This window comes from Sceloporus occidentalis, unplaced genomic scaffold, assembly GCF_023333645.1.
Source record: "Sceloporus occidentalis isolate IW3139 unplaced genomic scaffold, rSceOcc1.0.p SCAF_171, whole genome shotgun sequence".
Taxonomy (NCBI): Eukaryota; Metazoa; Chordata; class Lepidosauria; order Squamata; family Phrynosomatidae; genus Sceloporus; species Sceloporus occidentalis.
Genome location: NW_028317151.1, coordinates 77,317 through 92,444, shown reverse-complemented (window position 1 = coordinate 92,444; position 15,128 = coordinate 77,317). Strand labels below are relative to the sequence as shown.

The following is a 15,128-nucleotide window of genomic DNA, read 5'->3' as shown; positions in this document are numbered from 1 at the left end:
CCAGAGATGCACAGCTAACTGTTCATTCGATAGAGAGTTAAGAGCTGCCACATGATCCTTCATGGTGGCTGGAGACAGACCTGTACGAAAACCTGCATGGAGGAAATCTAGGATATTGCCGATAGAGACATTATCCCACTGAAGCTGTCTTCTAGAACACAAGGAGGAGAAGGACTTCCGGATCCTATCATACTGGAGGACTTCTGGCTTCTTATCAGGGTTTCAGCCACCTCTTCAGAGAGACCAGCCTGGATTAAGTATTGGGAAGCAGATAGGATTTTCAAAAAGAGATAATCCATCCCAAATCCTGAAGTAGGCAAACAGTCCTGTGAATCTGCTGAGTAAGATGATCTGGAGAGCTTGCTTCCAGAAGTCAGTCGTCTAAATAAGGGACCACTTTGATTCCTCCCTTTCTCAGGAAAGCAACAATTCCTGACAGCAGATTGGTGAAAATTCATGGTGCCGAAGCGAGACCACAAAGAAGGGCTTGGAACTGGAAGTGAAGAATCCCTTTTGTGGAAGGGATAGCCACCCAAAGGAACTTCTGTGACTCCTGCCTGATGGGAACATGAAGATAGGCATCTTGAAGATCGAGAGTAGCCAGAAAATCTCCACTGGAAAGAAGCTCTCCGGATCTGATTGACTCCTTCCTAAACTTTCCGTAAGGCACAAAACTGTTTAGGAACCTGAGATCTATGATCAGTCTGAAATCTCCTGACGATTTCCGATTGGGAGTAAACACCTCTTCCCTCTTTGAGCCGAAGGCACAGGGATCAACACTTGTTACCTCCCAAAATCCTGAATATGATCCACAAGGGGCATAGATATCATAAACCGCTCTGGGGGAGTGCCGACAAGCTCCAGACCGTAACTGCTGGAAATTATTCCCAAGGTCCAAGTGTCCGAAGATATTAGAGCAATGCTTCTGGCGTCATGCTTTCTTGGAAGCCCCATCCTCCTGGTTAGAGGAGGAAGATCTGCCTCTACCATGTAAAGGACGAAACCTGGAAAACAGGACTGGGGTCTAGAATCTTGACCTCTAGATGACTTAAATGGGTTGGGACGAAAACGAGGCAGAGGTTTACGTTTCGGCGAAAAATACTTGTCACTAATAGCTTTTTCCAACAGAACTTCTAGTTCCTTTCCCAACAAATCTCTCCCACAGAAGGGGATCCCACACAAACAGTGCTTGGAAGCTGAGTCTGCTGACCAGGACTTGAGGCATAGAGCTCTTCTAGAGACCACCGATAAGGCAGAGGCCCTAACAGCCATACGGATGTAAAAAAAAAAAACCCGAAATGCTTCAAAAGATCTCTTCAGCTGTTCCTCTTCCAAGTCCAGAGCAGCCCTCAGCGCAGTAACCAGCTTGTTCGCCTCCTCTACAGGAAAGAAAAAAAGTCTCTTCAGGAAGCTCCCCTTTTTCTGGAGATTCAGGTTCCTCCAGGTGCTAGTCCTTTTGTGAGCCTGAAGAACCAGGATCCTGACCAGAAGACTGGAACCCAGGCATAGAAACATAGAAAGTGACGGCAATTAAGAACCAGTAGGCCCAGTCTGCCCAACCTCTGAGTACTTTCCTTTAGTACCTGCCCTTATTTTATATCTAGCTTGGCCTTATGCCTATCCCATGCTTGCTTAAATGCCTTTATGGTATTAACATCACTTCTACTGGAAGGCTATTCCATGCGTCCACTACCTTTTCCATAAAGTAATATTTTCTGATGTTACCATTAAACCTTTGCCCCTCTAGCTTATGGCTATGTTCTCTTGTTGTGGTAGTATTTCTCCTTTTAAATAAACTATCTTCCTTTACCTTTTTGATTCCCTTTAAGTATTTAAATGTTTCTATCATATCCCCCGTCACGTCTTTCTTCCAGGCTATATAGGTTAAGATCCTTTAACACGTCCTCGTAAGGTTTATCTTGTAATCCATAAACCATTTTAGTAGCCCTTCTCTGAACTTTCTCCAACATATCTATATCCTTCTGGAGATACGGTCTCCAGTACTGTACACAATACTCCAAGTGAGGTCTCACCAGTGATCTGTACAACGGCATGAGCACTTCCCTCTTTCTACTGCTAATACCTCTTGCTATATAACCAAGCATTCTGCATTACCTGCTGCTCTACTGCATTGTCTGTCTACCTTTAAATCCTCAGAAATAATTACCCCTAAATCCCTTTCCTCACATGTTGAGGTTAGGACAGTATCAAATATTCTATACTCAGCCCTTGGGTTTTTATGCCCCAGGTGCATTACTTTGCATTTATCCACATTAAATGCCAATTGCCACAGCTCTGACCATGTTTCCAGTTTACCTAGATCGTTTGCCATTTAGCTTCTTCCTCCAGGAACATCAACCCTGTTGAATAGGATTAGGACAAGATGTCTCAGGCTGGGGGAAAAGAATCCAAAACAGATGATCGGATCTGCTGAAGAGTGGACTGGAGCTTACCCTTCATCTAATTCCTTGAAATCCGAAATGGATTTCTCCCTGGCTTTCAGACAGGAAGAGCAGAACTTCTTTGAGGCGTCAGACATAGTAGCCTTGCAATTTTTACAGGCAAAATGCTTTGTTTTAGATGTAGCCTTCTTAGGAGCTGGAGTTTCTTCAGAGAGGTCTGGCTTATCTGACATCCTGATAGCAAAGGACAGGAGACAGTTAACCAGGAGACTCATAACCTACTTGGGCTAAGAGGTAGAAAGACACCAAAACAGAAAACAGAATGCCAGGACTCTTCATCAGAAGCAAACTGGAAACCATCAGCAGCACAAATAGAGAAACCTTACCAAAAACGCGGGAAAAAATGATCTAGAAACCAACAAAAATATCTGACCCGAGAGCTGCTTCCTGTTGCTGAGAGACACTGACCTCAGGCGCCCCCGGACAGCCTGGGACGAGATCTGGAAACGCGTCACAGGCAGGGCCCTGCTGAAACCACCTGCGTCCTGGAGGTAAGCAAGCTAGGGTCCCTTGGGGGGACCCTGCATGAATATAACACGTTCCCCTCTCTGGCAAAGCGATCCTCCCAAGGATCTGACCGGAGTGGGGGAAAGTAAAGCGCTTCCCTGCTACCCAAAGTGGGATGGCAGCACAGGGGAAATAAGGTCTGCCACAAGCTCAAAAAAAAAACCAAAAAAACAAACAAACGGGGGGATGACTGCACCTACCCGGAATAGGGCAGGAAAGAACAGAGGGTAAGGGGGAGGTTCTGGGGGTTTTATCCTTTCCTGCCCTATTCGGATAGGAGGATTCATCTATGCTACCGGGAGTGACAGGGGGGAAAAAAAAGGTTTTTTTTGTTTATACAAAATTTATGGAATATCTCCCTTTACAATGATAAATATGTTTATGATATGGCATTCAAACTATATTACATGAAGACCTTTATGATAGATGCAATTTGTCCACATCGACTAGCACAAATAATGCCATTTGCTTAACGTTTTCATTTGCAATTGGCGCCAAAGTGCAAATATGATCGGGCGATTGTGAGCACTCTCCCCATCCAATTCATGTAGGAGGTTTAGAGGAGAATTTCTGTTTTTTTTTTACAGTATATACAAGTGGTTATACTTGCAACAAAAAAAGTTTAAAAAACAAAAAGTTTAGTTTATTAGTATTATTTACTTAATAAGCTGTACTTTTATTTCAAGCATGATACTTTTAGATATACTGCAGTTCATGTTCCCAGTGTAACACATTTTAAAAAAAAACTTTCCATGACTTCAACATTTACAGAAATTTTACTTCTCTAGCTAGGAGATATAAAAAAAAAAAAAAAGATATTAGGGAAGGAATGAAACAACAGACTCCAAAACTCCTGTACCAAACTTGGCATCATCCACACCAGTAGACTGCAGGCGATAATGCCTGACAAAAGGTATGAACACTTTCAGGCAACAGCCTTGCAAGTTTGCTTGATTGGAGCTCCAGCAGCCTCAGCCCAGGCTGTCATGACCGCCTGAGTGGAATGAGCCTATACACCAGAGTAGGGCTGCAACTAACGATTATTTTCATAATCGATTAGTTGGCCGATTATTTTTTCGATTAATCGATTAATCGGATAAAAAAAATGAATGTAAATTTTTCATTTATTTAAAATAATTTAATAAACAAATTGTTAAATACAAACAGCAGAATAAAAAAAAACTTTGATAAAATACATTTGTCTTTATTTCCCAACCAGCCCCCCCCAATTTATGCACATTTGAGCCCAGGCTTGCCACGCTGCCTCCCACACATACCACTCCACGCTGCCCCCCACATATGCCACTCCACGCTGCCTCCCACATATTCCACTCCACGCTGCTTCCCACATATACCATTCCACGCTGCCTCCCACATATACCATTCCACGCTGCCTCCCACATATGCCATTCCACGCTGCCTCCCACATATACCACTCCACGCTGCCTCCCACATATACCACGCTGCCTCCCACATATACCATTCCACGCTGCCTCCCACATATGCCACTCCACGCTGCCTCCCACATATACCACGCTGCCTCCCACATATACCATTCCACGCTGCCTCCCACATATGCCACTCCACGCTGCCTCCCACATATGCCACTCCACGCTGCCTCCCACATATACCACTCCACGCTGCCTCCCACATATGCCACTCCCCGCTGCCTCCCACATATACCACTCCACGCTGCCTCCCACATATACCACGCTGCCTCCCACATATGCCACGCTGCCTCCCACATATGCCACTCCACGCTGTCTCCCACATATGCCACTCCACGCTGTCTCCCACATATGCCACTCCACGCTGCCTCCCACATCTGCCACTCCACGCTGCATCCCACATATGCCACTCCACCCCCACATATGCCACTGTGCCTGATACGCCTTATACCCCCTGATACACCACTCCATCCTCCCCAGACATGCCACACTACCTCCCAGACATGCCACGCTGCCCTCCCCACATATGCCACTGTGGCCCCAGATATGCCTTATACACCCTGATACACCACTCCGTCCTCCCCAGACATGCCACACTGCCCTCCCCACATATGCCTTATACCCCCAGATATGTCACTCTGTCCTCCCCTGATATGCCTTATACCCCCCAGATATCTCATAGTCCCCTCATAGAGTCACAGACCCGTTCACAGCACACTGACACCATACTTTTTTAAATAAGTACTGGGTTAATCTTCACTGCCCCCAGGATTTAGATTCCCCTTAGTTTGGCCCCCCTTTATCTCTAACTGCACCTTAAGTTAACTTTATTAAATTAATCAAATTAACCCTCAGTCCTCATCATTAAATTAACCCTAAACACCCCATTAACCATAACTACCCCTAAATTAACTCTAAATACCCCATCAAAACAACTACCCTAAATTAACCCTAAACACCCCATTAACCATAACTGCCCCTAAATTAACCCTAAACACCCCATTAACCATAACTGCCCCTAAATTAACCCTAAACACCCCATTAACCACAGTATCCCCTAAATTAACCCTAAAGACCCTGTCAACCACAACAGCCCCTAAATTAACCCTAAACATACCATTAACCACAGCTGCTCCTAAATTAACCCTAAACACCCCATTAACCATAGCTGCCCCTAAACACCCCATTAACCATAACTGCCCCTAAATTAACCCTAAACACCCCATTAACCATAACTGCCCCTAAATTAACCCCCACCTCCCCTAACTTTCAGCAGCCCAAATATTAATTTTATACTTACAGTTAGATGAATGTCACAGCCATGTGGTTCTGGCCTTCTGGGAGAAGGAAGGGGGCGGGGCCAGTTGTCACAGTGATTACAGGGAGGGGCTGGTAAGTAGGAGCTGCTGCTGTGAGTCAGACCAAACGGATTATATAATGAGGGGTATTTTTCAGAGCGTTTGCTCTGAAAAAACCCTCATTTTATAATCGATAATAATCGATTCAACTAATCGATAATGAAATTCGTTGGCAACGAATTTCATTATCGATTTTATCGATTAGTTGTTGCAGCCCTACACCAGAGGGAGGTTCTTTAACCGACGCCTTGTAGGCTTCATCAATAGCGGAATTCAGCTACAGAAGTTCTTGTAACAGCAAGACCTTTTCTAGCTCTGGAAAATGAATGGCCTGGATTAATCTCTCCATTTCAGAAGCCATCTCATCAACTTGAAGTAAGCAGGGTTTGAGTGGAGCATAGGCCCTTGGTGGAGCATGTCCGGCTTGCTCTCTAACTTCTTTGGGCACACTACGGACACACGGACAGCTCTGGATACAGAATTCTTGAAGCATTGATATAGTCCTGAGAATCTGCTGCAACAGAAGACTGAGAGCTTGCTGCCAGAAGCCAGTCATCCAAATAACGGATCAACTTGATACTTCCCTTTCTCAGGAAAGCTGTAACCCCTGACAGGGGCTTGGTGAAGATTGTTGGTACAGAGGCAAGGGAAGGGCCTGGAACTGGAAGTGAAGAATCCCTCTCGAGGAAGGGATAGATACCTGAAGGAACTTCTGTGACTCTTCTCTGAGAATAGGTCGAGAATAGAAAAAAAAAAAATTCTCCCTTGGAAAGAAGCTCTATGGTAGATGTCATTAATGCCATCCGGAACTATAACCAGTCTGAAACCCCCTGAAGACTTGGGGACAGCAGAGACCTGGGAGTAAATACCTTTTCCTCTCTGGAAAAGTTATTTACACAGGGGCACAGGGATCAAAATCTATTTCCTTAGGAAGCCCTGGACAAGGATCCGAAGGGGAGGCCGATATAAACCGCTCCGGAGGAGCGCTGACAAGCTCCAGACCGTACACCCTGGGGAGAGGATTCCCAGAGTTCGAAGATAAGCCCACTGATGCAGAAATCTCTTCAGCCTCCTCCCTACTGTAATGTTTCTGGCATCATGCCTTCTTGGAGACCACGTCATCTTCAGAAATAAGGCAACCTGGTGCTGTAAGGTCTATCTCAGAAACGGGACTGGGATCTAAAATCCTGAGTCCTGGACAATCTAAACAGGTTTGGACGAAAACAAAGCAGAGGTTTACGTTTCAGAAAAAAATGCTTGTTACCAGTAGCCTTTTCCAACAGAACTTCTAGTTCCTCCCCGAACAGATCCTTCCCCGAGAAGGGGATACCACACAGATTATGTTTAGAGGCTGAAACTGCGGACCAAGCCTTGAGCCATAGAGTACTCCTTGAAACCACAGATAGGGCAGAGGCCCTACCAGCCATACCGAAGGATTCCATAGCTGAATCACACACAAAAAGAAAATAATTTAAAAAAGAAACAAAAAAAAACCACAACAACAACAAAGCTTCGCTTTTAACATCAGAAATACTACGGAGAACATCCTCTTCTTCACCACCCAAAATATCATCCTCATTTTGTTGGAGTCATAAACGCATGGCTCTGGCCACTGAAGCCCCCGCAATGCCTGGATTGAAAATAGTTGCCTTAATCTCAAAGCCTCTCTTGGGTGCCTCTTCTGCTTTCCTGTCCATAGGATCCTGAAAATGAGAGGAATCTTCCAAGGGAATAGCTGGCATTCTGGTGGTCCTGGCCACCAGAGCATCTATTTTAGGAGCTAAACAGAGCTCAGAAAACTCTGGCAGAATCAATCTGGAAACTCTTCTGGAGACATTTAGCTTTCTTTCTGGAGTCTACCACTGGTCAGTTATGATAGATTTTAGGTTTTGGGGATTGGAAAGGTCCTAGGCTTTTTAAAAGAACGGTCTGTTTTTTTTCTCTTAGCTGTTCCTGTTCCAAATCCAGAGGAGCCCTTACAAAAGTAACAAGCTTATCCACCTCCTCCACAGGAAAGAAAAAGGTCTCTTCCAAAAGCTCCCCTTCCTCCGGAGATTCAAATTCCTCTAGGTGTCAGTCCCTCTCTGAGCCTGATGAACTAGGATCCTGCCCTGAAGACAGGTAGAGGATGATGATGAAAAGAAGTTTTAGGTTGGAGAAATGTATCCAAAACAGATGCCTGGATCTGCTGGAAAGTAGACTGAAGCTTAGCTTTCATCCGTTCCTTAAATTTTGAAATAAATTCTTCTTTGCCCTTCAGACAGGCCAAGCGAAATTTTGTTGTGGCATCAGACACGGTTGCGTTGCAGTTTTTACAAGCAAAAGGCTTTTGTTTTAGATGTAGCCTTTTTAGGAACTGAAGTCTCTTCAGGCAGGCCTGGCTTATCTAGCAACATCCTTTCTGTCAGAACCAGCATTAACATTTTCAGTAATTTGAGCTACAATGGCCCACACGGGCCAGCCTTCACCCATCAATGAGCCCTGGCCGCCAATGACCCTGTCGCGGGTTCACTGCTTTTGCTTCCTTGGATTACTTTCTATAGGTATTGACCACTATAGGCTGGGATCACCCCTCAAGAGCTGCAGTTCGGAGATGCCCTGACCCAGTTGTCTAGCCATAACAATCAAAGTAATAGTCGCTCGGATCCTTACCCATTTTTCCTGCTTCTAACACATCAACTTTGAGGATGAAATGTTCACTTGCTGCCGAATATATCCTACCCACTGACAACAGTGTTATTCACATTACCTGTCGGTGGTCATAATGTCATGGCTGATCGGTGTATGTATAGTACTAGAGTCAGTGTGTGTATGTGTAAATTTCTAGTGCCAGAGTCAGTATGTCTACTGCATTGTAGTGCCAGATTCAGTGTATGTGTGTATACAAGTAAGGGGACCCGACGAAGCTCATTGCAGCGAAACGTACGTTGGGGTTGGTACGTTTAGACTTGGCACCATTCATCACCAGGCTTTTTTGCCGTTTTCAGCCTTGTTTCTAGGTTTGGTTATTTACTTTTGAGCACTGATGTACCATTGCTGTATGTTATTTCATTTGTTCCTTTTTACTTTATTGCTGTGGTCATCCTTGTGTTTCTTATTTGTGTCTTTATATACATACGTATTTCCATCCTAGTTCCTGTAGTCCTGTGCCCTTGTTCATAGGTACCTTCCTATATGTGTCTTGGTGCCGAGATGCTTTTTTATTATATATATATTTTATATGTATTTAAATCATATTGTCTAATAAAGATTTACTTTGTATATACCTTTTTTCCTTCTATATGGACATGATGGCATCACACATGTGAATCTCCTGTTCCACCACATCCCAAAGGTGCACTATTGAATTGAGTTCTGGTGACTATGGAGGCCATTGGAGTAAAGTGAATTCAGTGTCATGTTCAAGAAACCGGATTGAGATGATGTGAGCTTTGTGACATGGTGCATTATCCTGCTGGAAGTTGTCATCAGAAGATGGTAACACTGTGGCCATAAAGGGATGGACATGGTCAGCAACAATACTCAGATAGGCTGTCATGATTAAACAATTCTCAATTGGTACTAAGGGGCCCAAAGTGTCCCAAGAAAATGCCCCCACACAATTACACCACCACGTGCCTGAACCATTGATCCATGCTTTCATGTTTTTTATGCCAAAGTCTGACCCTGTCATCTGAATGTTGCAGCTGGAATAGAGACTCAGCAAACAAGGCAACGTTCTTTCTCTCTTTCATTGTCCAATTTTGGTGAGCCTGTGCACATTGTAGCCTCAGTTTCCTGTTCTTAGCTGAAAAAGTAGCACCTGGTGTGTTCTTCTGCTGATGTAGCCCATCTGCTTCAAGGTTTAACGTGTTCTGTGTTCACATATGGTATTTTGCATGCCTTGGTTTTAACAAGTGGTTATTTGAGTTACCGTTCCCTGTCATTTCGAACCAGTCTGCCAATTCTCCTCTGATCTCTTACATCACTGAGGCATTTTTGTCCACACACTGGATATTTTCTCTTTTTCAGATCATTCTGGTTGTGCGTGAAAATCCCAGTAAGTCAACAGTTTCTGAAATACTCAAACCAGCCTGTCTGGCACCAACAACCATTCCACATTCAAAGTCACTTAAATCCCCATTCAAGCAAGTTGTCTTGACCACGTTTACATGCCTAAACGCATTGAGTTGCTGCCATCTGACTGGCTGATCAACTGCTTGTTAAGACAAATAGTTAAACAGGTATACCTAATAAAGTGGCCAGTGAATGTATGTGACTGTATTGCGTTAGTGTGTTTAGGTGTAAGACTAATGGTTAAACATTAAAGCTTCAGTCTCTCTGGTGTAAAATACCCCTTGTCATGGAACGTTAACTGCAGTACCATGTAAAGTGGTACAGCACTAAAGAAATGTATGTTTTATTTTGTATTGCCCCCAAAAAAACATCCTTTAACTGCAGACCAGGGGTAACATATGGAAGAGAAAAAAACAAAACAGTTTTGCCTCCTAAATATTTGTCCTGGTTCAAAACCAAATTTGTTGGCCCTGCCTTAAATATACCTAAGGAAGCCAAGTTAACCCATTTGACGATACTCTTCTTACTATGATGAAATCCCGATTTAGCAAACAGATATTAAATAACCATTCTATTTAGCAATGGAAAGCAGGACACAAGTGGTGACATACTATTCCAGGGTACTGTTTTGATTTCAAATAAGAGAACAGACAAATTGAAATTTAAAAAAAAAAAAAAGTTACCTTTTATCATTTCAAAGTCTGGAAATGAACAGATTTTTATTTTCTCATGATTCAAGACGTCTTGATGAGGATTTGTTTCTAAAAATTTAAAAAGAAAAACAAAAAAGCGGCTATGAAATAAACAGAAATACACAGAGAATGCTAGGATCTGAAGGGGAGCACAACAAGGAAATTAAATATGATAGAAAAAAAAAGCTATTTGAAGAAAGTCCTTGTCCTGGAAAAAAAAAACAATATATAACTTGTGTTGTACCCTAAATGAGTGAGGAGCAAATTACATCTAAACACGAGCAACGCAAAAACAGCTTCGGTCCCAAAGGGTACAAAAGGTAAAACACAGCCTGGTCCTTAACCCCTTCAATCCCAGGGGTATTTGGTACCTCAAGTCCCGGAGCAATTTTGCCATTTTTGCAGCATGTCGGTTCAGCGATTATTTCCTTTTTCTGCGAATAGTGTACCCATGTAAACTATATATTGTTTTTTCAAAGAGAGATAGAGCTTTCTTTTGATACCATAGTTAGATGATTAGATGAAAATTTAGGATGAGAAATTTAGTAAAAACTAGCGAAAATTAGAAAGAAAAAAAAAAAAAAAAAAAAAAAACATTTTCCCACAATGCTCACAAAATTAGGTAAAGTGATGGAAAATCCCCTCCAAGTCTATCAATTCAGGTGTCCTGATTTAATTTATATAGAATTTCTATACTTTCCCAGCACTTATAGGTAACATACTATAAGGTGTACATTATTTTTTACGAAGCCGTAGAATTTTTACATTAAGTATGATGGGATTGCAACACTAATTTTAAACAAATAAACAAAAAATACCAACAAAAGTATACATTTCTGTAAAGCAGACAGTCTAGACTATCCTATCAGGGGTATTTGGACACTCTTCACGCAGTTATTTGGCCACCAATCACTGTCAAAAGTGGCCGCAGAAATTATTTCCTGCGCTTTTTTCACCAACATTGAGGATTTTTGGCACATGGTATGTGTTACGGCAGAGAAACCCAGCCTAAATTGTTCAGCCGCCTCTCCCGTTTTTTTCTTTATTTCTTTCTAGAGAGCCATATCCATCCCATTCATATAGGGTAGTATTTGTTTATACTTATGGCTTAACGGTTTGGGGATTGTGAACGGGGGCAGGAGGGTTATACCTTTTAGATGATGTGTTAGGTCAATGGGATGTAAAGGTTATTTCTTTTTTTATAAATATCTTCTTTATATTTTTTTTTTGCCGATTCGTTTTTCAGCATGTGAGAAGAGTGAGAAACACGATTTCCTCATCCCTCTCATCAACTCTCGTCCCTGCGATCCCCACTGTGATCTCTATGCAAGTGCCTCATCAGAGTGATCGGATATCCCAGCAGGGTCTAGATAGGAGTCCAGGCTGATCTCACATAACAGCCTGATCTTCCGTGTAGCGGCAGGGAGGTGCTCCTACCGTTGCAAGAAGAGCAGGACGTACCGGTACATCCATAGGGGATTCTTGGGATGCATTTTTTGGACGTATCGGTACGTCTGTAGGGGACTGAAAGGGGTTAAGTCAATCATCACTACAACTTCATTGATCCGCACACTGGCATCCACAGAGTGTTGAGCGAATGTGGCTATTGGGTAAATTGCACAACAAGAACAACAAAAAAAAACAAAAAAACCACAGGAACAGCACGTCACCATTTGTTGTCATATTTGGCCGAATTCATTTGGAGGCAGCACATGTGACACAAGAACAATACGTTCTTGTGTCACATGTGCTGCCTCCAAATGAATTCACTGTTTGAAGCAATGAAAGTTTTTTGGCCTCCTAAATCTCTATTATAATTGCTATTGTTGTAGAGATATATTATTCTTAATAATAAATAAATAAAAAAAAAATAGCTTTGGATAACAGGAAAGTACCAGAAAAACTGCCAAACAGATTCTAATTCCGAATGTAAAAATACTCAATGTTTGTATGTTTTTGTAAGGACAATAAGTACAAGTAGTGCATTGGTATTTCAAAAGAATATATTTTTTTTAAATTTATGTAATCTACATTGTGAAGGTGCATACCTGTCAACATTTCAAATAGCAAAAGGAAACTTCAGCTTTAGAGTGTGGTTAGCGGCATTGCTAGACAAAATTTAGATATTTTGTGTGACCCATTCATAGCTGGGTATATAGCCAATGGATTTGGAAGGGCTTGAAATATCTTGGTAAGAAACTATGAAGTCAATAAAAAATGTATTTGGACAGTTGGGCGCACAAATGTTAAAAAATAATGGAGTATCTCAGCTGCTGTAAACAAGTGCGGCATATACAGGTTTTATGTAGCCATCATTCACGCTGAGACACACTACTGAACGACAGAGCTATAAAACAAATTAAGACCAGGCAAAATAAAGGCACCACATAAATGAGTTCTAATCACAAGAGGACAGGCATAATTGTTTCTATTACTGCATCCGATATTTCGCAAGAGCGAGATAACCCGAAGCATAACGACTCTGGCTATTACAGGTTACAATATACACAATAACGTAAAACGGGTGCACAACGTCCAGCTTCAAACCAACTACTGACCTAGATGTCCGGTTAACAAAACTTTGAAACCGTGCCGAGCCAATGATAATGCGTGGTAATTCATTCGTGGACTGCGACCCAGATCTCCCAGAACTAATACACATACGAGATAATTTTCTTTTGGGCTTCCTGTGTTAAATAGCAACGTCGCAAAACTCAAAAGTAACAATAAAAATAGCAAATACATCCACAGCGATATACTGCTGCATAGTATTACAAAGGCCAACACTACACATACGAAACCAACTGATAACCTCCATCCTCTCGCCATGTTGCGTTCTTTATGACGTGTCTTGACCCGGAAGTAAATTGTTATAATGTCGTTGTTATTGTGTTGTATGATAGCCGCTAGCTCCTACTGAGGACTCCGGTGATGTCAACAGATAATGCGTCAATTGGTACTACAGAAAACACGAAAGTGGGAAATGCAGTTGTTTGAAATGGACTGTACCGATATCGCGCTGCTGCAGCTATAACGCGGGATGTGAGGCAGAAGCTTTGATAGAACGCTGCAGTTACTGAAAATGAAGAACATTATGTTGGAGGAGGAGGAGGAAAACGTGATTTTTTTTCATATTTGCACATTTTTGCTAGAAACTATTTCTGTGCACGTCTCCTTGGAATTGAAGAATGCTGCTCTCTCTCGGTGTGAGTGTGGCGCTATCTCTCTCTCTCTCTGTCACGACATCTCTCGGTGTGTGAGTGCCTCTCTCTCTCTTTGAGTGTCACAATCTCTCTCTCTCTCTCTCTCTCTCTCTCTCTCTGAGTGTCTCTCTGAGTGTTGCAAGATCTCTTTCTCTCTTTTTTCAGTTACTGAAAATGGAGAACATTATGTTGGAGGAGGAAAACTTGATTTTGTTTCATATTTGCACAATTTTTGCAAGAAGCTATTTCTGTGCACGTCTCCATGGAATTGAAGAGTGCTGCTCTCTCTCTCTCGCGACATCTCTCTCGGTGTGTGAGAGTCTCTCTCTTTGAGTGTCTCTTGAGTGTCACGAGAGCTCTCTCCCCCTCCCGCGCGTATCTCTCCCTCGTATTCCCTGGACAGAGCATATATTATGATTAGGTTTAGCTATGTCTCCCATTTTTTTTTTTATGTATTGTGACACGCCTCCCTTTTTCTTGGGATTTTTGTCAAGGCTTGGCTTGGCTGTAACCCAGTCTTCTAGGGTAAATGAAGCCCAGGACACATCCAGCTCAGTTTCAATGTTTATTTTAAAGGAATAAACAGCAGCGGTTATAAGCAGCACAGAATAACAGTCTTTGCTTTTGCTTGAGCACTTTCTTAGGACAAAACTTGTCACAAGTTACCATCAAAACGGCTTTGCAGAGAGAAACCACTCCTCAATTCATCAGCTCTCCTAGCTGGCATAACAGTGGCTTACTCTCTCTGAACCAGGCTCGATTCCTTTTACCCTCTGCCTGCTAATTAATCAACCACAGGTGAGCGGCTACTTAGTGCACACCTGTGGAGCTCCTGTCCAGAATGGAGGCTCTGGACTGGATCAAAACAGCAATTAGTGTTGTTGGAGCACTGGCCCACCCTGCTCTTCCAGATGCTCCGCCCCAGGGACCCTTACCATGTTTTGCAAACTGCCAGTAGTGCAGTTTGTAAACAACATCTTTCCCTGGGATATATTTTAACCCCTTCAATCCCCTATAGACGTACGGGGACGTCCAAAAAACACCTATTAAGAAACCCCTATGGGCGTCCCGGTACGTCCAGCCCTTCTTGCAGCGTCAGGGACAAATCCCTGCCGCTGCACGGGAAATCAGGCTGTTTGACAGCCTGGACTCCCCACTGACAGCATGAAAGCCGGAAAGCTGTTACATTTCAAACTGCTGACGTAACCCGGAAGGTCATCTGCAGGGGATATCCTGTCCTCCGATAAGGCACAGATGCTGCAATCTCTATGCACGTCTGTGAGGACCTGCATAGAGATCACAGTGTGATCGTTGCAGGGGGATCGCGGGGAGGGGAGTAAGAAACCATGTCTCTCACGTCCTGAAACAGAAAAGCAGAAAAAAAAAATGTTAATTCATTTAA

General features: G+C 42.9%; 1 protein-coding gene across 1 annotated transcript in view; it reads right to left on the bottom strand.

Moving 5' to 3' along the window:
* Positions 1–13,268, bottom strand: part of LOC149279316 (chitobiosyldiphosphodolichol beta-mannosyltransferase-like) — an 80,299-nt gene extending 67,031 nt beyond the window's left edge. Inside the window, exons 1-2 of the mRNA XM_089501317.1 lie at positions 13,082–13,268; positions 10,515–10,592 (exon numbers count right to left, since the gene is read on the bottom strand). Coding sequence (XP_089357443.1) covers positions 10,515–10,592; positions 13,082–13,268 — 265 coding nt within the window. The remainder of the gene's footprint in view (positions 1–10,514; positions 10,593–13,081) is intronic.
* Positions 13,269–15,128: the final 1,860 nt, after the last annotated feature.